General features: G+C 43.0%; 1 protein-coding gene across 15 annotated transcripts in view; it reads left to right on the top strand.

Moving 5' to 3' along the window:
- Dst (dystonin) overlaps positions 1-27,490 on the top strand; it is a 389,777-nt gene that overhangs the window by 62,406 nt on the left and 299,881 nt on the right. For 11 of the 15 annotated variants that reach the window (XM_027386908.2, XM_027386906.2, XM_027386911.2 and 8 more), the window contains exon 4: positions 17,414-17,621. In XM_027386908.2, coding sequence (XP_027242709.1) covers positions 17,414-17,621 — 208 coding nt within the window. Of the gene's footprint in view, positions 1-17,413; positions 17,622-23,625; positions 23,732-27,490 lie in introns of those variants that run through there. The other 4 variants (XM_035452524.1, XM_035452520.1, XM_035452522.1 and 1 more) reach the window with 2 other exon arrangements.

Raw genomic sequence — 27,490 nt, 5'->3', positions numbered from 1 at the left:
CTTTGTCTTTCATTCATCAGGCAGGTGCTTGGATGTCAAGTAGAGCTTTAGGCTCAGAGGAAGCCAGGGGTAACCATGACATTTCTGTGCTGTGTTTCTCTTTCTGGCCTATAGATTCTTTGTATCATCTTGATGCTCTGATTTTATCCATCCATCATTTTTAGTTTTTATGTGATAAGATTGGAAGGAGTCTTCAGATACTAAGTCTAATATATCTGAACAACACTTGCTTTGTGTTTGTATAGCTACGGTCGTTTCCCAAATGGGTAGCTCAGGTCAAGCCATGATATCCCTCAAATCATGGCTGCCATTCCTAGAACTACTCTAGTTTTTTTCTTTAAATTGTTCTTTCTTTCTTTCTTTCTTTCTTTCTTTCTTTCTTTCTTTCTTTCTTTCTTTTTTTTTGTGTCATGTCAAAGTACACTAGCTCTTGTCTGCCAAGATGTTGCTTTGGGTCCCGGTGTGGTTTTATTTCCATGTGGGCTGTGCAGTCTGTTTGGCCAGCTGCTCCTCATCCCCTCATCTTAAAACAGATGGCACAGCCCCTCTGCTGCCCATGTAGAGCGGAGTGCGTGCCTGCCCAGGGGACGGGGAAGGCCTGTAGCTGCTGAGTTTCATGTCCCAACTTACAGCATTTGCCATCCATAGATTAAGTCCATGAGACTTTTAATTGCAGTGTTTTATAATCTGGGTTGACCAGAAAACCACCTTAATTAGAGAAAACTTCCATGTAGTATTTTATGAGCTAATTAAGAAATAGTAAGGGTGGTTATCAAATTATATTACCTTTTATTCATTGATTTTTATTTTGTTTTGGCAGTGAACAACTTTGTAAAAAATGGTATCGTCCATAGAAATAAAAAATTAAATTAAAGGAATAAAAATGAATAATATTTTTAAAGTAGTATCATCCAAAAGATGCTTTTTTTTTTTTTTTTTTTGAGCACCGAGTGAGTTCTGGGATTAAGAGAATATTTTCTGTCCCCTTCATACAGGTACTATTCAGTAATATCTCTATTTTTATCTTTAATTTATTAGCATTTAGACTTAGCTCAGAATCAGTACATATAAGTAGGCTCTTAATTATTTTGAAGAGGAAATATAAGTGATGTGAAATCCGGACATCAAAAAGCTTTTCAAGGTAATGGCTTTGTGAAGAGTTCAGGAGCCTTAAACACAACACTGGTTTCTTGGTTGTCACTGTGAGGGAACCTGGTGAAGGGCCGTGAACAGTGATGCCACATAGTATGACAAGACCTACCGGCTGAACATGCTTTCTTCTGCACACGTGGTTTTCCTGTTCTCATGTGTTTAGCTAAACATACCTAAAATATTACATTAAAATATATATTCTAATTATATGCTTTCTAAAAGGAAACGACCTTGCCACATTCAACATTAGCTTGTAAGACTCAGGCATTTTATATTAGAAAGTTACCCAATCACTTTTAGCATTTATAGGAGCATTGATCAGGCCACACAATTACCTTAAATTTATTTCTAGTGTGCTGGTAATCACTGTGAGTCTAGGCAATTTTTTCTGTTGATTGGAATGAAGGGATCAGGCAGCTTGAGATGGAGGTGGCTCTGGAAAACAGCCTTTTCTTACGTGAGAGCGCCACTTTGTATAAGCAAGTGACCACCATTCTTTCCTGTTTTTTTAATTCAAAGACCTTTTGGAAACTTTATTAGCTCCCTGAAGCTCCAGAGCTAACTAGAAATGAGACTGAGAGAAATGGATTTATCATCGTATCTCATGCAGGCATTGGATGCTCGTAAGAACAATGGCAGCAGACATTTAGTAAACACTTCGGTGAGTCTGGCACCGGGCTAGGCAGTAATGGGATTAGCTTGCCTAATCTTAACTGGTTGATTGCTTTCTGCATTAGAAAACCAAAATTCAAAACATCTAAGTAGCCTGCTCAAAGTTTCAAAGTTGAATTGCCAATACGTGGTGAGTCTGGGCCTTCAGGAAGCACCCAGCTCTGCCAGACTCCGGGCAGCCTTTAACCTTAGTCCATGGAAGCATGCCGGAAGCTGATGACTAGGGGCCCTTAGGTGTGAGTGGGCAGACAATGTGAGGTTATGCCTTAACCCCCCTGTTCAGGACGAACTCTGGGCAGATGTGGCAGCAAAGACTGTGAGAGGAGAGGAGAATGAGAGGAGGAAACCAACCCTTATAAAGATGAAGTCAGCATTGATAGAGCATTCACCATGTTTGGGGCAGTGTAGGTGCCTTTGAAGAATTAATTCACCACAATTTTCCTATTTCACAAGTGTCATCTGAGTGATGGGAGCTGCAGTGGCTGGAAAGTTTATTTTCAGTGAGGGACAGAGAGTGCAGAGTAAGAAGTAAATATGTAAAGTGCCAGGTAGGATAAGTGCTGCTGGGGGAAACCGAAGCAGAGGAGGAGGTAAGAGGAGGGTGACTTCCAGCAGACTGTTAGGTTAAAATTTTCATTAAAATTAACTAACTCTTGAGCAGGTCTTTTTTTTTTTCCCCCCCTGAGACAGGGTTTCTCTGTGTAGCTTTGGAGCCTATCCTGGCACTCGCTCTGGAGACCAGGCTGGCCTCGAACTCACAGAGATCTGCCTGCCTCTGCCTCCTGAGTGCTGGTATTAAAGGCGTGTGCCACCAACGCCGGGGGAGCAGGTCTTTCAGGATGGATCCCAAGGCCTTGTGGGTGGAAGAACAGGTTTTGGATCTTCCCCAGTGAAACGGGAAGTCATAGAAGGGTTTTAGCATATGAATGATTATGAATTCGTTTTAATTATGCTTTTAAATTATTTTTAATTGATTAGTTGGTAATCTCACATCATGTGCCTTACCATGCTCACCTCCCAGTCTTCTCATGTCTGTCCTCCTGCCTCCTCCATGACCTACACCCTTCCCCAAAGTTCACTGTAACAAGGTCAGATTCCTAGTGGCCAGGCACGCTCCCACCCCCACCCCACCACACACACACAAAGGGAGGATGAGTGTTTCTCAGCTAACATTTGTACCAGAAACCATCTGCTGAGGAGAGTCAGAAGTGGTCGGAGTGGGGCGGGGTGCTTCCCCCCCACCCATGAACATTAATGTGGATTCAGGTGGCAGCCCCGAGTGGGCATCCACATGGGTTTCCGTGGTAATACGGGCAGCAGACATCAACATGGCCCTTGGCCATTTCAGGACCACTGATCCACTCATAGCCCTCAGTGACTGCATGGACCACGAGCCTCACTGTGGTCTCAGATGGTACACATGCCACTCACATCAGCATGTCTAACCAAGATAACAAAGCCTGAGGACATCACCAACAGATCGACAGTGGCACCACACTGCATCTATCCTGGGTCAGCAGCATGGCCTCCAGTGGTACCACGGACCAACGGTGGCCCTTCGAGGAAGTCCAATCCCAAAAGTGAACCTTTCCTCATTTCAGGCCTCCTTCGTTGCCCAGAGCCAGGTGTTATTGTTTTGTTTAAAAAGAAGAAAAGAGAAATTGCTGAGCCAGACATATTGACTATAAGTTTATTATAAGGCCAGGTAGAATGGGGAGACTAAGAAGAGGAACAGGGTAATGGCTGACCACCATGGCCGGTCGCCATAGAGAGAGAGAGAGCGGGAAACAGAGAGAGGGGAGAGCACACACACACACAGAGAGAGAGAGAGAGAGAGAGAGAGAGAGAGAGAGAGAGAGAGAGAGAGAACAGGGGAGAGAGAGAGAGCATAAAGGGGCAGGGGCCTATCTTTTAAAGGGGTCCTCTGCACCTGCATGCAGACTTCTTTCCCATGGAACCTTAGGCTGACCAGGGTATTGCCTGAGTGGATTCCACCAGGTAACAGGGGCAGGCCAGCATAATGCCTGAACCTTTCACCAGGGGCACCCCTCAGCTGGGCAGCAGGTTAGGGGGCTGAGTCTGCATCTGTGTAAGCTCCAGGCTGTTGTGCACCATCTCCCCAACCCGACTGGGCAATGGCAGCGTGTAGACCTCAGCCCTCTCTCTCTTACCTGTCACTACTGTCACGTCTCCAGTTCCACTTCTTTCCCTAGCGTGTGCTCCCCTCCATTGTTCTATCACTTCCCATCTCTCCATCACATATTTGTTCATTGCAGTGGTGCCAGCCCTGGGCTGTGTAGCCTGGGCGGGGCTCCGGTGGCTTCTCGACAGTCAGAGCTGTCGTTCTAATTTTGTTTTAAAGATTCAATCTAGCTTCTATGAGAATGGCTGTTGGGGACCAGGAAAGAAGTGAGGAGACCTGTTGGAATTTAGACGGGAGTTGGAAGAAGTATGTGGCTCTGACGTGCTGAATGTCCACTGTGTACCTTATGTGTGCCCCTTCTATTAGTTTCAGTGGCCTATTGTCTCTGTGTGACACAAGACAGGCCCCAGTGGCCTAGAAGGTGGTTTAAGGCTATACAGCTGAGAGTGTAGGAGTGCTTGATGAAAAAGACAGCTTTGGCACAGCTTTTAAAGATGACAGGTGTCATTTAAAATGTCCCATCATATGCTAGACTTAACACTTGAGTATATTAATCTGATGTGCATCACTTCTCTGACAGGAGCCATTACTCTCATTTTTAGATGAGTAATCCAAGGTTCATAAATACTTTTGTGAGTTATGATATGTACCAGAGTCACATAGTTGTATGAGACAGAATTGGGAATGGGAACCCTGTCAAAAAAAGAAAAAGAAAATCCATATTGAAGCCTTTCTTCTTCCTGTCACATCTTAACACTTCCCAGAATTCTTCCTGTGGTTTCCATTCTGGCAGGAAGAATTTTAACTGTGGCCTCCTTACTTAATGAGAAGAATTTATAAAATGGTGACAAATTATACTTTCCTTGCCCTTTCTTCCTTTAATTCCTTTTAGATGGTTCACACCTCCTCTTTGGAGGAAATTGCTGACAAGTTACTAATTACTTAAGATGCACAGCCAGGCTTTATTTACCGCTCTTATCAGTGTGTGCATTTTACAAGCCTGTCTGCCACAGACAGGAGAGCATGGAGAGAGTTAACTCTAATGGAGCAGTTCAGACGTGGCGGCACCAGTGTGTGGAGGCAGATCTGCCTCTGTCAGATGACATCAGATCATGTTCTCTCTGGAGAGCTGGAGGGGCAGGTGAGAAGATCAGGCTGCAGTTCCTGAGCATGGGGAGTGGTGATGATCAAGTTTGGAACGGGAGGGCAGAGGGCAGATGTTCACTCACAGATTCAGGGTTGGGGCTCCAGGCTGCGCAAGTCCTTTGTCTTCTGTAGCTCCTGACGTAAGCAAGCCTGGGTTTCTGTTAGGAAAGGACCGACTTGGGCCTTATATATTCTGTCTGTGATGGTGAAAAATATCTCTAGGGAAAACTGTGAAATAGGCAACATTTTCTTCCTTTACTTCAGCAAGCCCCAGTTCCCTTTCTTTCTGTCAAGGTATTTTTCCAGGATATAGTCTGATGACCTCACTCAAATATGAATGACTCAGATTTCTTAGTGTTTGATTAGGAATAAAAACTTTGCATGTAAAGAATGATTTGGTATTGCTGGAATAAAGGCCATACTATGCAATGTGATATGAAGGGAGATATTTTTAAAATTTCTTGGTCAAAGTCTGCAATGAAAAAAAAAACATTATTTTGTGGAATGAAGGTTAGTGTGTGTTTCTTTGGTGAGGCCATAGCATCTAGTTTTTGATAAGACATCAGTGTAGATGTTACCCTGAAGGTGCCTTTTCAATAATCATTGATATTCCAAGTTCTTTGCCTGGGTTTCATATTAACTTTTTAATTTTCAAATGAAATGCCATGAAACATATTTAGCATTGTGCTTTATTAGAGGCTCATCATGTCACTTTTATACTGTCTAATATCCAGTGGAGATTGTGATTGTCCTCATTCAGAGTGTGAGCAAATAGCGAGAGGCCAAACTCTTCCCTTGTGGGAGTTAAATAAGGTGATGAAGCACTGAGACTTCCTAACTCAGGCTGGTAGAAGCCTCTGCAGACTGTCTAAAATGGAAAAATAGGAACGGGAGCAAGTGTTAGTGCTTCTCTAAAATGGAGTTGAGCTGGGGACTAAACACCTGATGGCATCCTGGGACAGCCAGTTGTCCAGGTTCAGCCCATCAGAGAAACAGGGCCGGGCAGAGGCACTGGTTATGGAACACACATGTGCATATGCACATGCAAACCTACAAGTGTATCCATCCACAGACTTCACTTATTTTAACAAGTTAGTGTAAGATTGTGGGAATGACAGAGCTGAAATTTGTAGGACAGGCTAGCAGCCTGGAAATTCAGGTGAGAACAGGTTTAACAGTCTTGAGTTCAATTTCTGTTGGCATCATGCTAGAAACACAGGATGTCTGTATTGCAGTCCTCAGGAAACTTCTGGAAACCTGAGTATGTGCTCATGAGACATCCCTCCGATTGGTTGAGGAGAGCCAGCCATTTGCTATACTTGATGTCTGCTGGTTTAAATGATAAAAGAACAATATCTACACTGATGTTTTACCATAAACTGGGTGCTGTGGCCTAGCCAAATCAGACATTTTTTGTTATGCACATAGGGCCAGTTCAGTGGAGAGAACAGAGTGGGGCACAGGCTTTTCATTCATCCTGTGCAGTACTTGTTTTTCTGATAAAATTCACCCCCTCCCTCCCTGCCTCCTTCCCTCCCTCTTTCTTTTCTTCCTTCTTTTTCGATGCTGCTAACACACATTTGACACATTCTTTTTTTTTAATTGAAAATAAATTATTTTTTCATATGACCAGGTGGTCATGGTGCATATCTTTAATCCCAGCACTTTGGAGGCAGAGGCAGGTGGATCTCTGTGAGTTCAAGGCCAGCCTGGTCTACAAATGGAGTTCCAGGACAGCCAGGGCTACACAAAGAAACCCTGTCTCAGGGAAAAAAAAGAAAAGAAAAGAGAAAAGAGAAGGATTTTTTTCATATAATGCATTTTGATCAGTTTCCTCTTCCCCAACTCCTCCCAGATTTTCTTCAGTTCTTCACCCACCCAACTCTCATGCCTTCTCTCTCTCTCTCTCTCTCTCTCTCTCTCTCTCTCTCTCTCTCTCTCTCTCTCTCTCTCAGACAAAAAAAAGAGTAAAAACAAAACAAAACAAAAAGACAAGGAAAAACCACAAGAAAAACACACAATCAAAAACCATAATATACAAGCAAAATGCCATTAAGTCCAAAAAAAAAGCGGTGTCCAAAGAAAAGTGACACAAGACAAAAAGTCTACAAAAACACCACTGAGTTCCTTTTGTCTTGGACGTGGGGCCTGCCCTTAGGTGTGGTCTGTATATCCAGTGAGGCTCCATTGGAGAAGGTGACAAGTGCAGGTAGCTTCTGAGGTCTCAGCACCGGACATGTCTTGCCTGAACCTGTGCCGCACACTCTCTGTGAGCTCATCAGTCCTGATATGTTTTGACACATTCTTCGCCTGTGTTATTGTTAGAGGAAGCATTATACCAGCTGGAAAACCCTTGATGAGAAAAGGGGGATACAAACAAAACAGGCAACATTTCAGGGCCAGGAGGGCACCTGGGATTGGGAAGAAGATTGGAGGTTGGAATTCCCACAACTCATGCACATTATGAGCAAGCAAGGAGAGCCATGGGGCTATGGCTAGAGCAGAGGACTGTAAGTGAGCGGGGCTGGGCTGTGGGCGCTGGGAATGAGCCAGTGAATTTGCTCTATAAGCACAATGGGAACAGTTCTCTACTGCTTTTAGACAATAAGAGGTGAGAAGAAATATTGGTATTGTGTGTGTGTTTTTTTTGTTTTGTTTTGTTTTGTTTTGTTTTTTTGTTTTTCGAGACAGGGTTTCTCTGTGGCTTTAGAGGCTGTCCTGGAACTAGCTCTTGTAGACCAGGCTGGCCTTGAACTCACAGAGATCCACCTGCCTCTGCCTCCCAAGTGCTGGGATTAAAGGTGTGCACCACCACCGCTCGGCTATTTTGTGTTTTTAAGCATAGGAATATCATGGTTCATAAGTTGCTGCTCCCATTATCGTCTGAGATACAACTCTTGTGAGAAACGTGACAGTGCACAAATGGATTATGCACTTTGTTCTCTGTACATATGAGGAAGGGATAAAGGAAGAACAGAGTGGCTCGGGGAGGCTATCAACAGCATGCTGTGACCGTCCCAGCCTGGCATGCTGCCGACTATTGCGGCTTCCATATGAAGCAGCTTGCCATGGGTCAGTCACTTCAGTGCTTGCTACAGGTCCCTTGGGGGTCACTGTCCACCTAACCTTGTATCTTAAGGCAGTTAGAGTCACCACATGGCTTTCACAATCCCAGACTGCTTCTTGTGTGAAGTGCTTGGTCATGATCAACTCCCTTAGCTTACAACCCTGTCAGCCAAAGCTTGGCCAGTCTTCCGCTCAGTTTTTCTTTCTCTGTCTTTAAATATTTCTCAAATCCTCTATCTCTAATGCCGGTTATGTAGTTCAAGCTTTCATTGTTTATTGCCAAACTGCTTGATTCATCACCCTTCTGTAATTACCTTAATACCTGGTAATGAGGTGGCAGGGACATTCTCTTCTTCCTGGCTTTAGAATAATTCCAGATAACCTTAAAGATTACTAAAACTTTTAGCACATGTGTGCTCCTGCCACGTGAAAATCAGAGAACAACTTTTGGGAGTTGGTTTCCTCCAGTCCCCATAGATTCCCAGGATCAGACTCAGTTCACCAGGCGTGCATAAGCAAGTGTTTTTACCTGCTGAGCCATCGTACAGGCCACAAAGTAACCTTAAACAATGAAAAATAGTGCTGGGGAAGAAGAGAAAAAGAGGAGACACTTGGTATTTTTAGCTCTAGTTAGAAAATGTTCCTCCTTGAATCTCAGTGCACATGGGTCCCACCTGCTGAAGCCCGGCTGCAAGACTTGGGTTCTAATGTACACGGGAAGCAGCTACAGTCTAGACAATGAGAAACTGTGATGTGAGATATATTAAGGTTAATATATTAATTTTCTCAAGGTTACATGGCTATTATCCAATATTCACTCTGCCGTGACATATAACAGTTCAAATTTCTAAAACAAAACAAAACGAATTTTGTTTTGGTTTCAACTCAAGTTCAAACTTGTAGAACTCCATGCCTTTCTTCTTTCAACTTCACAGTGTATGTCAAAGTGTAAAGGAATGGGAGGGGACATTTGTGACTTCAGGTTGTGCCTGACTCCCCTGCTCCACTCGCTGCGATTGCCTCCATAGAACCTTTAGGCTTCTTCTGGGTTATGATCTCTGATCCCTGTAGCCTTTGTAAAGTTGACTCTGAGCCACTTGATATCCCTTCCTCTGTGGATACTTACCCAGGATAGAAGAAGTTCTCAATTGAGGCCCCACAGATTTGGGTGCCTTTATGTTTTTGGGGGGACTTGGAAATCTGTTTTCATCTAGAGACCTGTACCTCTTTGTACAGTTTTAGCCTTAACAGATCAAGCTTAGTTAAAACAAACAAACAAACAAACCAAATAAACAAACAAACAGGTGTTCTCTGATGATTTTGCTTCCTGCCCTGCCATATACTTTCTTATAGGGACAACCAGAAAAGGAGGCGCCCATGTTAGATTATGAGAGAAAGATCTATTGCAAAGACATGGAGAAATGAGGCAGCCTTTCTAGATGTCGAGGCTTTGAGCCAGCCACAGTTGTTCTTGCTGGATCTCTGAGTTGGTCTGACTGGCAGACCTTAGGGAGAAACTACACGTTAGTCAAGGGATTTAGAATGAGTGCCCTGGGGGTTGTTGTTGGTTATGTGTGGTTGGACTAGCCTAGTGTTCAGCATTCCAGCTAGGTTGAGTTTTCCACCACACCAGCTCAGAAGCAGTGTGTCCCCTTGTGCCCAGCCATGATTACTAGGACCCAGTCACACGTGGTTTAAAGTGGCAGAATTGTCTTCTTAAGGCACGTATGGCAGCTCTTTCTTCCAAATGGGAAGTGAGGCTCCTGAGTCCTAAAGTTCCAAGCTTTGTTTCATTCCAATAGCAAAAGTTTGTGTGTGTGTGTGTGTGTGTGTGTGTGTGTGTGTGTGTGTGTGTGTGTGTGTTAATGAAGAAGTAATTCTTGACTTTATAACTGCTGGAAATGAGAGCATAAGTTTGTGAAACCTATTAGCAAAAGCAATTTTCTGCAATTTCATTAAGGAAAACAGGTAATGAAAATGGAAGCATAAGGACCCGAAAAGACACAACCTTCCTTACATGCCAGCAGGGAACAATTAAGTGTCTCCAGTTTTAAAAAATGCTGGTACATTTCGTCTTTTGCTGTTGTCTCTAGTAGTGGAAGCAGCGAATTAAAGAAAAAAATGGAATGTGTTGGAAAGACACAAGGGCACTCCCAAACGATAGATCATTTTAACAGATAAGTTTGTTAAGGTCAGATAAGGGAATTTGATGGACTTGCAGTCTTGAGAGACTGCAACAGTCATACAATCATCCTGGTTCCCTGCTGCCAGTCTTCTACTCTTGGATCAAGCAAGCATGAGTAGGTAGCATCACCTAATATCTAAAAATTAAAGGATCCCAGTTTCTTCTGCCAGTACAACTGTTCACATTAGCACTGCCATGTTTCCTGTTTCCCAAATGAAACAATGAAAGCCCACAGGAGCCAGGCAATTTTCTCGAGGTCACATGGCTACTATCCAATATTCACTCTGCCATAACATATGCAAATTTCTACAAGACAGCATAGATGGCAGATGGGGTATGGCCTCTGCAAGGGGTCTGTTTTTATGCCTCAGGGTCTACACAAGATATCACCATAGTTGGTATCTTCTTTCTAACAGCAACCATAGCCACGTCCTGGTTATGAAGTGCTTAGAATCAAAGTCTCTCTCATGACATTGAGTAGGTGGGTAAATGCAGCTAAAATCAAACCAGCAGGAAGCCAGTGGGTGTCAGTGAGATTACCGGGAATCACAAGCCATCATCTATAGCCTCATACAGTTTTCTAACATCTCCTTGGAATTAATGATATTTACCATAATAGAGGATATTGACTCAGCACTTTAGAGAAATTTAATGTCACCTGGTGTTTGTTGGATATCCACTTACTAAAATATTCCATAGCTGTCTCCTTTTTGTCTTTTTCTGTCTGTCCTCTGTAGTTCTCATCTTATTAAAAACACGTTGATGCCAAGCAGTGGTGCTGCACGCCTTTAATCCCAGCACTCAGAGGCAGAGGCAGGCGGATCTCTGTGAGTTCCAGGCCAGCCTGGTCAACAGAGCAAGTTCCAGGACAGCTAGAGCTGTTAAACAGAGAAACCTTGTCTTAAAAAAACAAAAAACAAAAAACAACACTGCTACTCCCATTCTGTTGGTTAGCATTGTGCCTTCTTCCTCCTTGATGACAGGGGTCTCACACTAATGTATTATAAAAACAGGAAAAGGACCAGGTGAAGACTGTGTCAGAATGAAAACTGCATGTGTTCCACACCTAAATTTTCATATGAAGTCTCCTTAGTGTTAAATATTTGCCATTAATTTGGTTTTGAAAACTGCCAGGCTGACCCCAGTGCACCTGCCTACATCAACCTTTGGCAGCCCTTGGCAAAACTGGGTAGTGTTCTCTCAGAGGTGTGCCATGTTGCAGCTTGATGTTCCAGTTAGATTCCAGCATTCCTTTGTAATTGACTTACTTGAATGAGTATTTCTACAGTATTCCCAGAAGATACATTTTAAGCTGAATTTCTAAGGATAGATACTTACTTGTAAGTCTGCTGTTTTATTCCTCTGTACTTTTGGCAGCTTTCAGATTCCTTCAAGGAAGGAGCCTATAGATAGGTAAGACACATTTTAAACTAGCTGACATAAGCAAACATCACCATAAAAATGTAAGATTAAGTATTGTCTAGTTACAGAAGTGACTCAATATTTTAGTTTGTGGTCATGGTTAGTTTTTGTTTTGTGGGGCTATTTTCAGAGATGTTTGCCTTTCTCTTTGGTAAATTATTTAAAATGTTCTTCCTGCAAAAAGGCCTATTTGTAGACACCTAAACACAAACTAGCCCTTGATGTTTGTATTTCCATACCTTTGTCTTTTGAGGTCATTTGTCTTTGCTGTATAGTCCAGGATGACCACAAACTACTTCTTTACTGCCCTGCAAATACATGGGAAGATCTTCGAGGGATTTGAGCATATTCTGTCTCTTCTAGTGCATGAGTAGTGTGGTCAAGAACACAGGCTTTGCAGTCAACAGACGCAAAGCAGAGGTCTTGGCTCCACCTTGTAGTAATAGAGTGGATGTGGATAAGAATTACAAGTTCGCTAAAAATCCTTTTCTGTTTTGGGTTGTTGTTTCAGATAATCAGCCAATGAGTGAAAAGTTTAATCTAGTCCCTGGTTGGAATATGCTGCTGGTTAAGCTGGAAGAAAGCTAAGCCTGTCTTGAATTTGAAGCTAAGCTTTTAATGGGAAATTCAGTTAATTTTGCAATTCCTTGCTCATTATACATACTAGCCAAGATACAGAATTAACTGCAGTGTTCACCAGTGGATGGACAGATAAACAAAATGTAGCTTTAGAAAGGGGATGCTACTTGAAACCTTAAAACAAGAGGAAGCTAATCTTTGATACCTACTTGTGAAAAAGAGCAGGGGGAGGTGGTGTCAAATACCTGTAACCCCAGTGTCCCGCGTGCTCTGTATTTCTCGCCAGCAAGAAATCATACACGGGACACTCGGATCCTTCTGCAGACAAGCTTTAATGCATCTTGAGAGTGAAAGAGCATAAGCTTCCCAGAGCGGAGACACTAAACCAAGAAAACCATCCCTTATAAAGGCTGACCAGCCGCCTGGGACGTGTTACCCTATGAATGGCTTTAGCTCCTCAGGCCAAAATGAGCCACGGGATAGGCAGAGATCAAAGGAATGGAGATTACCCAGCGCCTGTGAAGTAATTTACATCTTGGTGTCTTCAGGCACCATTATAATGCAGGAAACGGCCCCTTATACCCCAGCATTTGGGGTCCGAGACAGGGTGACCATGGGTTTGGAGAGCACCCTGAACTTGGCTAAACCAAGGCCAGACTGAGTGAAACCATGCCTCAGAAAAGAGCCAAGCACTGAGGATGTAGCTCAATGGTAGAGCACGTGTCTTGTCTCACAAGGGCTAGACTCTGGGTTCAATTCCTAACCTCCCTCTCCACAAAAGGCAACTAAAGACTTTGTTACATCATTCCCCCCCATTCTTTATTTTGAACCCTCCCCTGAAACAAGAGTAGTGATTCTACCATCAGAGTGACTAGTTCTGTTTAATTCAATTAAAAATAATTACAGACATCTCTGCTACAGCTTAGAAAGTTACAGTCCTAATATATCTGATAAGCCACCATGATTTCCCCCAGTTCTTCCTAGACTGTGTTTTTAGCTCTTTCTCTTCTCTTCTCTTCTCTTCTCTTCTCTTCTCTTCTCTTCTCTTCTCTTCTCTTCTCTTTTCTTTCTCTCTTTCTTTCCTTCCATTTAAAGAATGCAGAGTTCAATCAAAGTCCCCCCCCCCCACACACACACACATTCATGCACATACATGCACATAATTTGGTGGCCCCTTTTGTCTGTTTACATCCTGAAGAGTCTCTTCTTTTTAGGAAGTATGTTTCATAATATGGATTGTTTTGCAGAATCTATGACAGCCATCTTATAAAAATGGCCCATAATAAGGATTTGTGTAAGACTTCTTTTATATTAATAAAAAATTAATCTGAAGCATCCGTATATAGACATGTGGATAGAGGAGTTCGTGGGCCAGTGAGAGTATATTATTCAACCTGTGTGACTCTGAATGTCTGGCTCTTTAACAAAAGCCTTATCTTTGGACTTGTTTCTCATTGCCTTTAGAGGGTACCCAGTGCCAAGACAATTTCCTGGCAGTTTCTCACAGACTACATCCAGTTAGGCAGCCTCACTGTCCATGTCACAGAGTCTGTCCTGGAACTTCAATTAAAAAGTTATTGTTCATTTAAAAATGTCACATTATGTAATTATCTCGACATTAGGAGATTCAGGTTGTTTTTGTACTAGGTAAATGAACTGGCTATCAGGAAAGTTAGAGTGAATCTTTTAGTGATCTAATTTAATTGATAAAAATGGTTTAATACCCCAGGATGTAGGGTTGTTTGGTTTATCACAGCCTAATGTTTTTATTTGTTCTGGTTATAGAGACTCACCTTGGGTATGGAGTGCACATCCATTTATTGGGTTAGGGGAGAGACAAAATGTCAGCTTTGTCTTCACAACACAAATGACCTTTCCCTTTCTGGTGAACTAGTTCCTGTTCCCCTTCTTATCAGCAAATGGTGATGACAGAGGGTGGCGTGAATTGGAGTCCTAACCCCAGGGTCAGGAGGCCAGAGAATCCTATACATTTGCTAATGTGGTTTCTGAGTAATTATTTATTTGTTTTGCTCTGGAAGAAGGCTTGAGTGGGCTCCATTCACTCTGCAGTGGTGCTCATGAGCCCCAAACATATAGTTTCCATATCTGATATTTTCTCTGGACATTTCCTTTTGATGATTTCTTCAATTTGTTTGAATTTAAAAATGGTAAGAAAAAATGAAACATGTTAATCTTTGTCACTGCCCAGAGATAAGCACCGTTTAATATATATATATATATATATATATATATATATATATATTTAATATATATATTATCTGTCTTTTTATACACACAGTGGGTACACATATATGTATAGATTTTAAACGTTTCATTATATACGAATTATTTCCTCTTTGTTAACTGTAAATCAACATTTTTGGTTACATACTGCAGAGTAGGCCATGGGATAGATACAGTATATTTAACTAATCCCCTATGGATGGACGTGGATATTTGCATTTTGATAGGAGTCAATCTTTAGACAACCAGTAGAATAAGAAATAGGAACCTGGGGCTTTTGGTATGCATAGGAGTCTTTTTCCTTTGTCCCAGTGTTTTAAATCCTCAACAAAGGTCAGGCCCTAGTGTTTGGGTCAGAGAACTGTTTACTTTTCTCCAAACAAATAAAACATAGTAGTGTTCTCATACTATTCTCTCAAGCCCCAAGAGAGTGACATAATTTGGAAAGTCATTACAGATCAATAAGCAATATAAAAATTTGTACGAACTCTCCACTTTGAAGTAGCTTCCTTTGAATATAGTCTCAGTTTTCAGCTTTCAGATGGGCTTTAATTTTGTAGGGTGTACTTCCAGTTCTAAAAGTGATTTGTGTGTGTGTGTGTGTGTGTGTGTGTGTGTGTGTGTGTGTGTGTTTGGGAAAAAGTGTAATGTTCTAACGTAAAAGGCTTGAACCCTATAGACAAGAAGGGACACTACTGCTTGTAAACATGTCCGATATAAATGTGTGTGGTCTGTATGTCCCTATAGTAAACTGTTGAAAGACGTGGCCTTGATTATTTTTTCTTACTGTTCACTCTTATCTAGTTATCAATGACATGGCCAGATTAGAGGCTATGCTAGTCAACACCCTTGGGTCCAGGGTAGTAACTGTTCCCATCTGGCTATAGGTGATTAATAGTGTTGGTGTCATGGCATAAATCACATTTTGATGTTCAGTCAGCTGAGACTCTAACCATTAAAAAAATTTACTCAGGAAAAAATCAATAACCAGTGCTTTTTGGAAAGGAACAGTTATTTCTCCCAGCCCAGGACAGACTAACAAATTACTGGTCTCACTAAAATAGTACAGAAATACAATCTCAAAGATAAAAGATAGTCTTAAGAAAGGACGAGTAGGAAGCCATTTTGTGGAACACAAGACAGTCAAAGAACCCCAATACTCCCTAAAAGTCCTTAAGAATGTTACCCTTCCCTTTAGATCTCACCACAAGCAAACCTCAGATAACTCAAGTTGAATTTTCAGAGAAGCTTGGGCAAAGAAATTGAGTTGATAACAGCCAAATGCCACACACAACTCTCTATAGACTGTCATTTAATACACAGAAATTCAAGTTGATTCATTTACTTTCCTCAAGTTTGCTTACTGTCTTACTATTACTAGGAAAGTGAATGTAAATTAAATAAATCTTAGCATGCTTCATTTCGTAGGATCTATGAACTTTTACAATAATAGCTTTGGCCATGAACAGCTGTGGTTTGAATGGAAGGGGGTAAGGTCAGTCAGTGGTCCTGATGTGGTTATAGTCTGTTTCACAAGCCCTGTGTCAGTACTTTGGATGTTGCTCACACAGCCCATTGGTGCTGTAGTTCCCAGTGTTTTTTGCTTCAAATTGGAGCTTGCCTCACTGAACTGATTTCTGCCTGCAGCTTGCTGCTTGGGATTCCATAGCTACAACTTTCATCTCGAGGAATTCAAGCTATGCTAGTTTGGCATCTTCACCTTGAGCCTCAGCAAAGAGGCAAATGAAGACTTCCCTTCGATACTTTTTAGAATTTTTAATTCAGTCCACAGAACTGATATTCGGCATCTTTTCCTCCCTGAGCTGCAGGCTTGTCTAAATAGTCACAGACACAATCCAATAAAAAAGAAGGAAAAACCCCGTGTGCCTTTTTGTGAAAAATATGAGCCTGAGGACACCAAGTTCCTGCCAAATCCGGGAGTAATAACCTTCAGGCGAAGTATTTTTGGTAAAAGTGTGTGTTTCTCATCTTACTGTGTGATGGCTGCAGCTGAGAAGAACCGGCTTCCTGTCACTGCCCTGTGTCCTTCTCATTTGCATTATTGGCAGTTGTTCCCTGCTGGAAGTTTAAATTATCTCAAGAACTCTAAACTGAGTTCAGATGTTTGTTTATTGGCGTTGCCTTCGGCTTTTGAAAACAGGCTTTTGTGTTCTCCCAGTCTTAAGAAAAGGCTCTTCTCAGAATCAGCCCTCCCTCCCTCCTCGCCCTTTTCTGGGAACCTGCTTCAGCCTCATGCAGAAAATTGAATAAAGAGGACACAGTGCTCAAAACTGGTTAAAAGGAGGTTCCCCAGACTAGGCGGCTTGAAACGGAAAGGAGGTGGGACCCAACATCCTGCGTTTGTGCTTTGTTTTTGAAACTTAAAGTTAGTTGCATTAATGAATTAACCAGAAGGTTAGTAATGGAAAATGTTTCTCCTGTCCTGGTGGGGGAGCCAGATACTATAGATTGGTCACAGGAAGGCTGTTGATTCTGGCTTCATTGTTGGGCTAGTCATTTGTTGAGCTGGTGGCTGGAGCGCAGGCCACACACTTCTTCCTTCTGGTCTTCATGTATTGGAACTGCTTACTTATTGTTTGTATTGGAACAGATTTGGCCAAGAAAATATGGTGAGCCCTGGAGTTCGTTTTATTTTTATTTGTGTATGTGTGTGTGCTCTCTGGGGGACAGAGCAGTTTGGAGGCTGGGAGGGGGCAGAGTTACCGTAATCGATGATGGTTTGTGAGCGAGGATCATTTGTGAGCGTTCTGTCGCTAATGCTTTTCCTGTGTCATCCTCCGTAGAGCTCCGGGAACGCGTCCTACCGCTGCTCTATGTCCTCCTCTGCGGATTTTTCTGATGAGGATGATTTCAGCCAGAAATCTGGCTCAGCATCTCCAGCTCCTGGAGACACCTTACCCTGGAATTTGCCTAAACATGAGAGGTCCAAAAGAAAGATTCAAGGGGGCTCGGTGCTGGACCCGGCTGAGAGGGCTGTGCTTCGGATCGCAGGTAAGTGGGGGAGGGGATGGAGTGGAGATCGGGGTGGCAGGAATTCACCCATCTGTTCCCTGGCCCTGTATCTGCAAGCTGATGCACTGGGTAGAAATTTGTCTCAGGTGGGGGAGGAAGTGACCATGTTTACTTCACGGAGCGCTTTGCCTGTCTGCACTGGTGACTAAGCTGTTTGGCTCTGCTTTCTGGTTGAATGAATCGATAGATTCTAAAAGCAAGCAAATATTTACAGGTATCTGTGTTAGACTTTGCTGTTGATGCACACTAACCATCAAGGCAACCTGAGAGTGCTAATACCATTGACTTTCTGGAGTATTTTGCTGGAAACTGTAGGAGAACAGCCACCGTTTTCATTTTTTTTGTGCCTTCCAAGGGCACTGAGCTACGCAAGTCTAACTCAAGTCTCATGTTTTTTTGGTACCTAGGATGCAGAGCACAACCCAGCAATTTGGATGTTTTTTTTTTTTTCCTTCCTTCCTTCCTTTCTTTCTTTCGTTCTTTCTTTCTCTTTTTATGTAGCTTTTCTGTGAGCATCATGTGGCCCATAGGTGCTTTGTGTCCTTAGTGTTTGTGAAGAGCCATCATGTACTCTGGGTTAATTAATGCATGGGGGATGCCAGTTTTTCTGCCCTGTGTGGTGGGGTGTTCCCTTGCATTGGCCATACAAGCGGAACCAGAGCTTGTTTTACATAGCTGAAAACTGAGAACACCAAGGAAAGCAGCTTTCAGGCCGCTGAGTTCCCGTGGGGCTTGTGCATATGTATGGTCCGCAGGAGAGCGGCTTCCCGGTGGACAGTTCTGCATTCCTTTAACAGTTTTTTTACTTTTTTATTTTCCTTTTCTTCTTGGAAATGGTAATAGGGCAGGATGGACTGGGTGCTCTCTGGAGATTCACTTACAAAGGCCAAAGGCCAAAGGCCAGATGTTTAGGCCTCCTTCCCTTCCCTGTCCCTACTTGCAACTAGGCAGGAGTTGGGGGCTGTGCTCTCTTAGTTTCTTTTGCTTTTGCTTCCCAGGTAATGCAAAATTGGGCTTTGTCTTCAGCCATCACGGCAGCCTAGAGTCTCCATAGGGTCCCCCCAGTAGGATTTTTTGATTATAAGAAAAACAAACAGCCTGGCCAGTCACTCTGTAGTCAGGGGTTTCTGGGGCAACAGCCCTGAGCTTCTTTTGGCTTCTGTTGTGAGATGCTGGCTGGTATCATCCAGCCTGTGAGGAGGAGGGGTGGAGCAGGAAGGGGAAGGGGGGGCGGGGCGGAGGATGGCAGCTGGAGGCCAAGAGAGAGCAAGGTGGTTTGGGCCTTGGCTCTCACTACCCTCCTGTCAATAAGTGTCTAGTCATCAGGCCTGCCTCTGCCTTGTTGAAAGCCCCCTGCAGCTTTAACACTCACAGGAGAGGAGGGACACTACCAGACCAAGGCTTTTGGCTCAGCAAAAGGAGAACATAGATGAAGGGAAGGTGTGTTCAAGCTATTGGACCTGTGGCAAGCCCAGGGCATCAAAACAGGGTGCCTATTCTGTGTAGTTCTGTTGTTGTTTTGGTATTTGTGTGTTCTTGCATTTATTTATTTGTTTGTTTGAGATGGGGGCTCACTGTATAGTCCTGGCTGCCCTGGAACTCTTTATGTCTATCAGGCTGGCATCAAACTTTTAGGGATCTGCTGGCTTCTGCCTCTAGAATGCTGGGATCAAAGTCATGTACCACCACACCCCACACTGTGTAGTTTTTGCAGGAGGTGGTTATTTTGTTTGTGTAGTGACGAGTGAGCTTATGAGATAGAGGCAGGGTAGATGTTTGTCAGTAGTAATGTGATTACATAAACAGCAGAACATGTCACCAGGCATATGTCATGGGAGTTGCTCTTACCCACCAGTGAGCACTGTAGGTAGAGAAGGCATGGAGGGATTGGGGATGGTAGTAGTGCAGAGGGAACTGCAGACCTGAGGGCAGAGGCCAGTGCTGTTCATTGTGAAATGTCCACTGAGTTTGAGGTGGGTTACTGAGAAGTATCAACTTCTAAAATCACACAAATTCTTCAAAGATAGGATAAAACAAAATGAACAACAAACTGTATGGAAATGTAGAGGCATATTACTGCTTTTTAAAATATTGGTAAATTACATGTTTGCTATACAAATCATAAATGATAATCCCACACGGAGGACAGAGTTGGAGGCCAGTCCACAATGTCTGTTTAATCCCTTGTGTGTCTAAATTAGGAGCCACGGGTATATTAGATATCAGATTGGCCAATGTTAACCCAGTGCAACGAGGGTATAGCCTATCTAAGGGAAGGTGATAAGGATAGTTTGAAAGCACATCACTAAAACTTCCACTTCTAATTTTACAACACATTTCACATTCTTCTTGAAACTCAGCTCTTCTTTGAAATTAACTGCTTGTGAAAGATGGAGTACAGTTCAGGAATGGTGAGAAGTTTGTGGTACTCATTTTAGTAGTAAAAGAGGTAAGAGCTTAATATATTTTTTAAGGCCACTGAAGTAGAGTTGTTTGTGAAATGTCCCCTGAGTCATAAAGCCATGTGGACTGTAGGGTAACTTAATTCATGTGTAGTTACCACATGGCTTGTTGAGCTTCTGCAGTAAAACACAGAATAGAACACAGTTCTGCCTTTAAAAAAGTCATAGTTAATATGACAAATCATTGTGTTGCCAGACAATTGCAACATGCTTTGAGAGATTAGCTGTTATGGCTGGATGCATCTAGCATTAAAGGAACCCGGAGGAGGCTAATTAACCTTGGGGAGAAGGGAGATGTGGGAGGCTCCTGTTAGGGTGTTGAGAGGAAGTACCACTTGATCTGAGATCAAAAGAGCTTGGTAGAATTAGAGTGACAGGGAAGGCACTTCAAAGGGATGGAACTTCATGAACAAAGATAGGGAACTTGTTTAAAGGCGAACTTCAGGTATCATGTATAGCTAAGCATAGGGATTGCAAGGAGTGGTAGAAACTCCATTGCTGCTGGCCTGCAGTATTGAGCCCCTGGGGATGCTCCTGATGTACGCAGTGGCAAATCTCTGAAAGGTTTTAAAGGAGTACAGTAATGTAATCAGGAAGTCACTGGTGATGGTGGCATGTTTTTGATACTTTATCTCTATCTACAGATAGCACAGTGGTAGAGCACTTGCCTAGGTTGCCCAAGGCCTTGGTTTGATGCATAGCATTGAAAAAAGGGGTACTTGAATATTTACTGTGGCTTCATTGTATTAAAATCTGAAGTTACAGGAATTCACTTTCTCTTTCTGAAGATGACTGTGGGATTGAGTAATAGGTAAGGAGGGGGGCTTTGTAACAAACACTGTATAAATTCGTTTTTTATGTGACTAACAGAGAACTGCTGTCTGTAGCTGTAGGGTACTGTCGGGTTTTCCATCTTGAAATTACCTGTAAATGTATATGGTTCTTCAGTGATAATGTTGCTTTAAAAGGAGAATTTTAAAAGTTAGGATTGGCTAATTGGAGCAATGGTCCACAACCTGTGGCTCTCGAACCCTCTAAGGGTTTCATAGCAGATATCCTGCATATCAGGTATTTCCATTATGATTCCTAACAGTAGCAAAGTTATAGTTATGAAGTAGCAATGCAATAATATTAAGGCTGGGGGTCACCACAACATGAGGAACCATATGAAAGGCTGCAGCATTAGGAAAGGTTGAGGACCACAGAGTTGGAGGATCAGATTCTGAATGTAGGAAACTTTGGATTTAATTCCTACTCTGCCTCCATCACCGAGTTTGCTTTTGCTGTTTCACGGGAGACAGGTTCTCATTCAGCACAAGTTTCTGTCAGTGTGCTGAGGCTGACCATGAATCCCGATCCCCTTGCCTCCAGTCTCCAATGCCAGGATTCAAGATGTACACTACCATGCCCATCTGTAGCTGTGTTTTAGTTGGACAATTGCTGAACTTTTCTTAGTTCTAGTTTCTTAATTGAAGGGCCATGACTGTGGTGGTAAACAGGATAGAGACATGTAAAATAGAAATAGAAAACGTGAAACATTTTGCAACATGGAATATACTCTATAAACGAGTGATAGCTATGTTCATAGTGAGGTGTCTTCTAAGCAGGTACAAATACATCTCATGAGCCCTGCAAGCACCCCATATAATAGGAACTGTGATTTTTCTCAGCTCATAAATTCCGTCAGTGAGTAGAAGCACCCCAAGGCCATCAGTTAGGATCTGGGTTCGGGCAGTCTTGACTCCAAAGCCAGGCTCATTGTTGCTATGATTTTGTTGCTTCCCTGTGGATTATACTGTTATTACTAGCGTATCTACCAACTGTTATGCTTTCAAGAATGCTTAGGGCAAAGGTTGGACCCCCAGATACTCCTTTTGTTTGTTCTGATTGGCTTTTTAAATGGACAGTTTAAAAACCACATAAAATATGTGCTGACTATAGTCATAAAACTGGGTGTCAATTTCTGATGAAGACTCAGTGGCCTTGTTTGTATTCAGAGAGGCCTGTCTGTATGAATGAGGTGTGTCAGTGGGAACTCATTGCTAACTCTTCATTTCAAGAAGTTATCCCAAGGTTACTACATAAACTAATGTCCACATGAATGGTATATTGAGTTTTGTTTATGTGCAGTGATCAAACTCAGATCATAGACCAGTGACCAAGCTAGAGAAGAGAGATGAGGTCTTGCTTTATTTGGGGAAATAAAAGCAGGTCAATTGCTGAAGAGGAGTTGCCTGCCCTGATTTTAATAGAAATCACTTTTCAAGCATATTTCATCCTCATGTAGAGCTGATAGAAAATGGTTCCAATTCCACAACTTTAAACAGCAACAAAGAAGGAGTCAAGTGGGGAGAGACCAGTAGACACAAAATGAGGAAATAGGGGATGGAAGATTTAGAGAGAAATGGCATATATTGAGATGGTTATTAATGAGTGGATTTTCTAGGCATGGACATAGTGATAGTTAATACTAAAAAAAAAAACAAAAAACAAAAAAACAAAAAAAACCCCAAAAAACAAAAAACATTTATACCCAGAACTTTATTTAGTTACCATCTCCTCCTTGCTCCATGAAGAGAATCAGTTACTTGCTGGTGACTCACAGTGAGGATGCAAGATTCCATCCACAGCGAATGGACTCCAGTCAGTGTTTTGAAAAACATCCATTTACATGCCTAGCACCAGTACCAGCTGGTTTCATCTTGGGGTCCTTTAAAGTTACTTATTTTAGCATATGACGTGTCAAATTTAAAAGAACTATATCCACTTTGCTCAGTGGATACTGGTATTATGTGCAGTGAATAACAGGAGGAAGGAGGGAGGTGACAGTACTCTGGACTGGTGAATGGACAGTTCCTCCTAGAGCAGCAGCAGATGCGCCGGCAGGCTCTGGGGGGCAGAAGGGAGGGGCCGCCGGCTGGTCTACAGCAGCTCTGACCCTGGCGGCGCTGTCAGGCCCTGAAGCGTCCTGCCACCTCCAAAGACCGCCAGGTCCGGGCGCCGTCCCCAGGACGCGGGTCCGTCCCCTCCGTGCCCTGTTACAGTGACCTGGTTCTCTGATGCCCTAAGATGGGCTGGGGAAAGTACTTAAAACATGGTCGACGATGCCCCGTCCTAGGGGAGAGCCTCCAGCCCCTTCAGTAGGGACAAGACCCGGGGCTTTGTTTCCCCCGCACCTGTTGTGGGTCCCAAATAGAAACCGCACTGGGACCAGCAGCGGGCGGTGGGCGGGCCGGAGGGCGGTGCCGAGCCCAGCACTGCTGCTCCTCCTCCCGGTCGGGCGTCTGCGGCGCAGCCGGGAGATGCCGCAGAAGCGCGGCGCATCCCGGCGGGGCAGCGCTGTCCTCCGCAGCGCCGCGGCCCGGGGCGCAGGGTCAGGAGGTTCCCTGCTTCTTGCCACTGCCCGCGGCCACCCGAAGCCTTCCCTGGGGACACTGCCCCGGGCCTGTCGTCGCGCTGTCCCTCCAGCCTGGGTTTTCTGACGCCTCCTCCCGGGTCGCGGGCCCACGGGCGCGGCCAGCCCCCCGGACCTCAGCATGGCCGGGTACCTGTCCCCCGCTGCCTACCTGTACGTGGAGGAACAGGAGTACCTCCAAGCCTACGAGGACGTTCTGGAGAGGTACAAAGGTACGAGGTCCCTGTGATGGGCTGCGTGGCGGGGAAGGGCCCATGGGAACCGTTTTACCTTTCCCAAATCAGAGCCACCCCCGCGTGGGCACAAGTAAACAGCAGCCGGAACCAGCCCTGAGGACCGCCAGGTGCTCTGGATGAAATCCTGTACCCCTGAGCAGAGCTGGGTGGGAGAGGGTTCGGAGACGCCCTAAGGGTAGGCGGTGGAATGGAGGGCGGGGGAGGTCTGTTTCCAAGAAGCACTTTGCGTTTTCTTTCCCTTTGTAGAAGCTCTTAAGCGCCAAGCATAGCCATAATTCTTCCTGGGAGGGTGGATGCTATTACTTCTCTGTGAGATTTCCAAGCCTGGTTGGTCCTGCCTAGCATAGGCTTGGCCAACCTATATAGGTTCTTGTATTGAGCACACCACCACCACAACATTTTTCTCGAAAAATTGTAGTTATTTGAAAAAGTTGCCACTTGTGATTATACTCTAACTGAGGCATTCCAAAATTATTTCATATCACGATAAACAGAAGACTAATCAGAGAGTTGGTTGTATATTTAAATGTAAAGAAGTCTATTTTGAGACGCTTTTCTGTTGATTGTTTAGGTCTAGGAAATTTTGTGCCAACTTGATTATCGTGTTACGTTTGCTTTGACTTTAAAGTTAAATATGTTAGCTAAAAGAGAAATTGTACTCTCCCATGTTGAGTCTTTATATCTCCTGAAATCTATTTTTATTATGCCTAGACCGATGTTATTGCGACTTCAGAGATGCTTCACGTATTTGTGAAGACGGCTGCTCACAGATGTGTGTAAATATTAATAGTGAATAGTGTGTTTCATAAGGTGGACCCAAGTGCGATTCTTGAATATTTGCTTTGGGGTTAGTAATTCGATTTCTCTAAGTTAAATAAAATGGATATAGTTTTCTGTTACTAATCTAAATCTAAAGCTGGCTAATAGATATTTCAGGCTCTTTGTAGCTCAGAGTCTTCCTTGTGTTTTATCCCTCTCTATAGAGAATGTGTTCTGAAACTGGGATTCTTAGACTTTGCATATCATTTTGTAAACACAACTGGAATTCCTTTGTGCCCAAAGCTCTATTGTGGATAATACCTCTTTGAGCAAGTGCAGTGATATTTTAAGCTAGCCCATATCTGCTCATTTGCTTGTATATGTGATGTACTGAGGTTTGCTTCTGGTTTTCCCTCTAAAATTATGTTCTTCCTTGATTGTCTCCAGAAAGTTAAAAATGAGAACTATTGCAATATAGGCTAAGAAGGGCTACAATGCATATGTCTTATACTTAGGGAAAAAAATACAGCTTTTAAGTTTGTTTTTTGTCCGATCAAGTTAAACATCAGTGATGAGTGGGTAATTTCAGGTGACTGAAAAAGAAATAACTGAAATGCTGATTTTGGCCATTCTTAAGGAAACAGACCTTGTTTAAAAGCTTGTCTGATTAGTGCTAGTAAATAACAGAGAATTAAGTTTATGTGACCACTGTGCATCTCTCATTACTTCATCTTGATGCTACTCTTACTGCCAGTAATGCACTTACACATAAATTTCTTAAGACATTTTGCCCAAGATTTCACAGACAGGAATCAAGGAGGGGGGTATTTTCCTCACTCTTTGTGGTTTTGAAATGCTTAGGTCATCAAATTGCATTTGGCTGTACAGATGTTCTGAATTTCACTTAGTTTTGGAGAGGAAAAGAAGCTTGTTGGCCAGTGTATTCTATGAAAAGCTGGAGACCTGGAGAACCCATTGTTTCCTGATGTGTTTGGAAGCCAGTTTTGATTTCCCATCAGTGACCAATACGATGACTTCACTACAGCACTTATTATCCCAATGGCTGGCTATAGGGGCTGATCTAATCAGAAAAGAATTATCTGCTTTGAATAGGGAGTGCCAGTTTGCAAAACTTTCCAAGTACAGTTTTCTGAAATAATGCATTGTTCAACACATTGTAGGTTCCGGTTTGAAGAGAGGTTATTTTGATTTATTTCAGTCGAAGTCCTTGGTTACAGAGTGCATTTGCTCTCCTCTGCAGTGTGACTGGGTTGCCAAGTATATGCCCAGCTGTTGAGTAGTGTAAGTGGTAGAGTCAACTGGAGCAAAATCAAAATGAGCCTGTTGTCAAAATATAGAATTACAGTAATCTATAACGTTAGGAATTAGAAGTATTAGGTTTGGAAGTTGAGAGCTTTGTAACCTTCATGCCAGGCAGACTTTAATACCAGGCCCCCCGAAGACAAAGGCAGTGGGCAGCAAGCCCTTGATTTTCATGGTGTGCTCTATTCTTGTGTATGGCTTTGGTCCTTTAAGTCAGAGTAAAAATAGGCAACTGTTTACTGAACTAAAGTAACACAAGGATTTATTTGCTACAAAGTAGGGTGCCATGTTTTGGATCATATTTTCATCTGGCTATTTGTAAAATAGATGCATAGTCAAAACATTCCAGGTTAAGATATTCCTGAATTTAAAATTGGGTTATTTATTTGGTAATAAATCAGAGTGAATAAAAGCATTTTTAAAAAAAGAAAGCATAATTCCTTAATAGTGTTTATGTTTGAAATTGCCCATGTCGGCACCTTTCTTTTTATAGAAAATTATCCAATGTATTCCCTGTATGATACAAAATATTTTTAGTAGCTTAGCATAAAAGATAGAGTGATCTCACCTTCTCAAGTATAGTGAAATTGATGTTATAAATGAATACTTAGCTAGCTGTCACATTAATCTGTGAAGTGCTGCTTGCTGTTCGAGTTGTCATTGATCGTGTTTTCCCAACACAGATACTTTACATGATGTTAAGTGTGAAAATGTTAATGTGGAGTCATATTTTATTATGTATTTTTTTAATTTGTGTGATGTGTGTATGCATGTGTGTGAGTATGCATGCTGTGTGTGTTTGTGTCTGTCCTGTGTGTGGAGGTGTGAGGGTCAGAGGACAACTGTGGGGAGGAGTTAGTTCTTTCTTCCACCCAATTGAGGCAAGCACTCCCAGTGTGCTGTGCAGCCTACTCCAGGCTAGCTGGTTGGCTAAGTTTCTGGGCATTCTCTTGTCTCTGCCTACCATCTCCCCATAGGAGCACTGGATCACAGATGTGTGTATGGCATCTAGTTTCTTGTTTATAGAAGACTTTCATTACAATATAATTCTTATTTTATTACATTTTTATTTAAATTCTTTAATTGCTACTCATATTTACAAATCCATACCCCCATTCCCTCGCCCTCCCATTCTCCCATGTTCCCCACCAACCCCCCCTCCAACCCACCCCTCAACTCCTCCCCAGGGATAGTGAGCCCTCCCACCAGGGACCTTCAAAGTCTGTCATATCATTTGGGGGAGGGCTGTATCTGGGCTACAATAGTATCCCTCCATTGGAAATGGACTCCCAAAGTCCATTGTGCTCTAGGGATAAATCTCTATGTATTCCTGGCTATCCTGGAACTCCCTCTGTAGACCAGGCTGGACTTGAACTCAGAGATCCCCCTGCCTTTGCCTCCCAAGTACTGGGATTAAAGTCATGGGCCATTTCCACCTGTCTCATACAAGGTATTTTTGTCATACTCTTTCCCATCCTCCAGCTCCTCTTAGATCTGGCTTTTTATGGGAGTTCTGGGGATCAAACTCAGGCTTGTTGCTGTCAGCTGACACATCTTGCCAGTCTGATTGAGAATCAATTTGAAAATGTTAGTGTCTTGGCCTGACCATGATGCTGATTCTTCCAGTGATCTGGAACTTGTTGTCCTCACACA

Source organism: Cricetulus griseus (assembly GCF_003668045.3).
Source record: "Cricetulus griseus strain 17A/GY chromosome 1 unlocalized genomic scaffold, alternate assembly CriGri-PICRH-1.0 chr1_1, whole genome shotgun sequence".
Classification (NCBI taxonomy): Eukaryota; Metazoa; Chordata; class Mammalia; order Rodentia; family Cricetidae; genus Cricetulus; species Cricetulus griseus.
The sequence above is the reverse complement of the archived record's forward strand: the minus strand, read 5'-3'. Positions and strand labels throughout refer to the sequence as shown.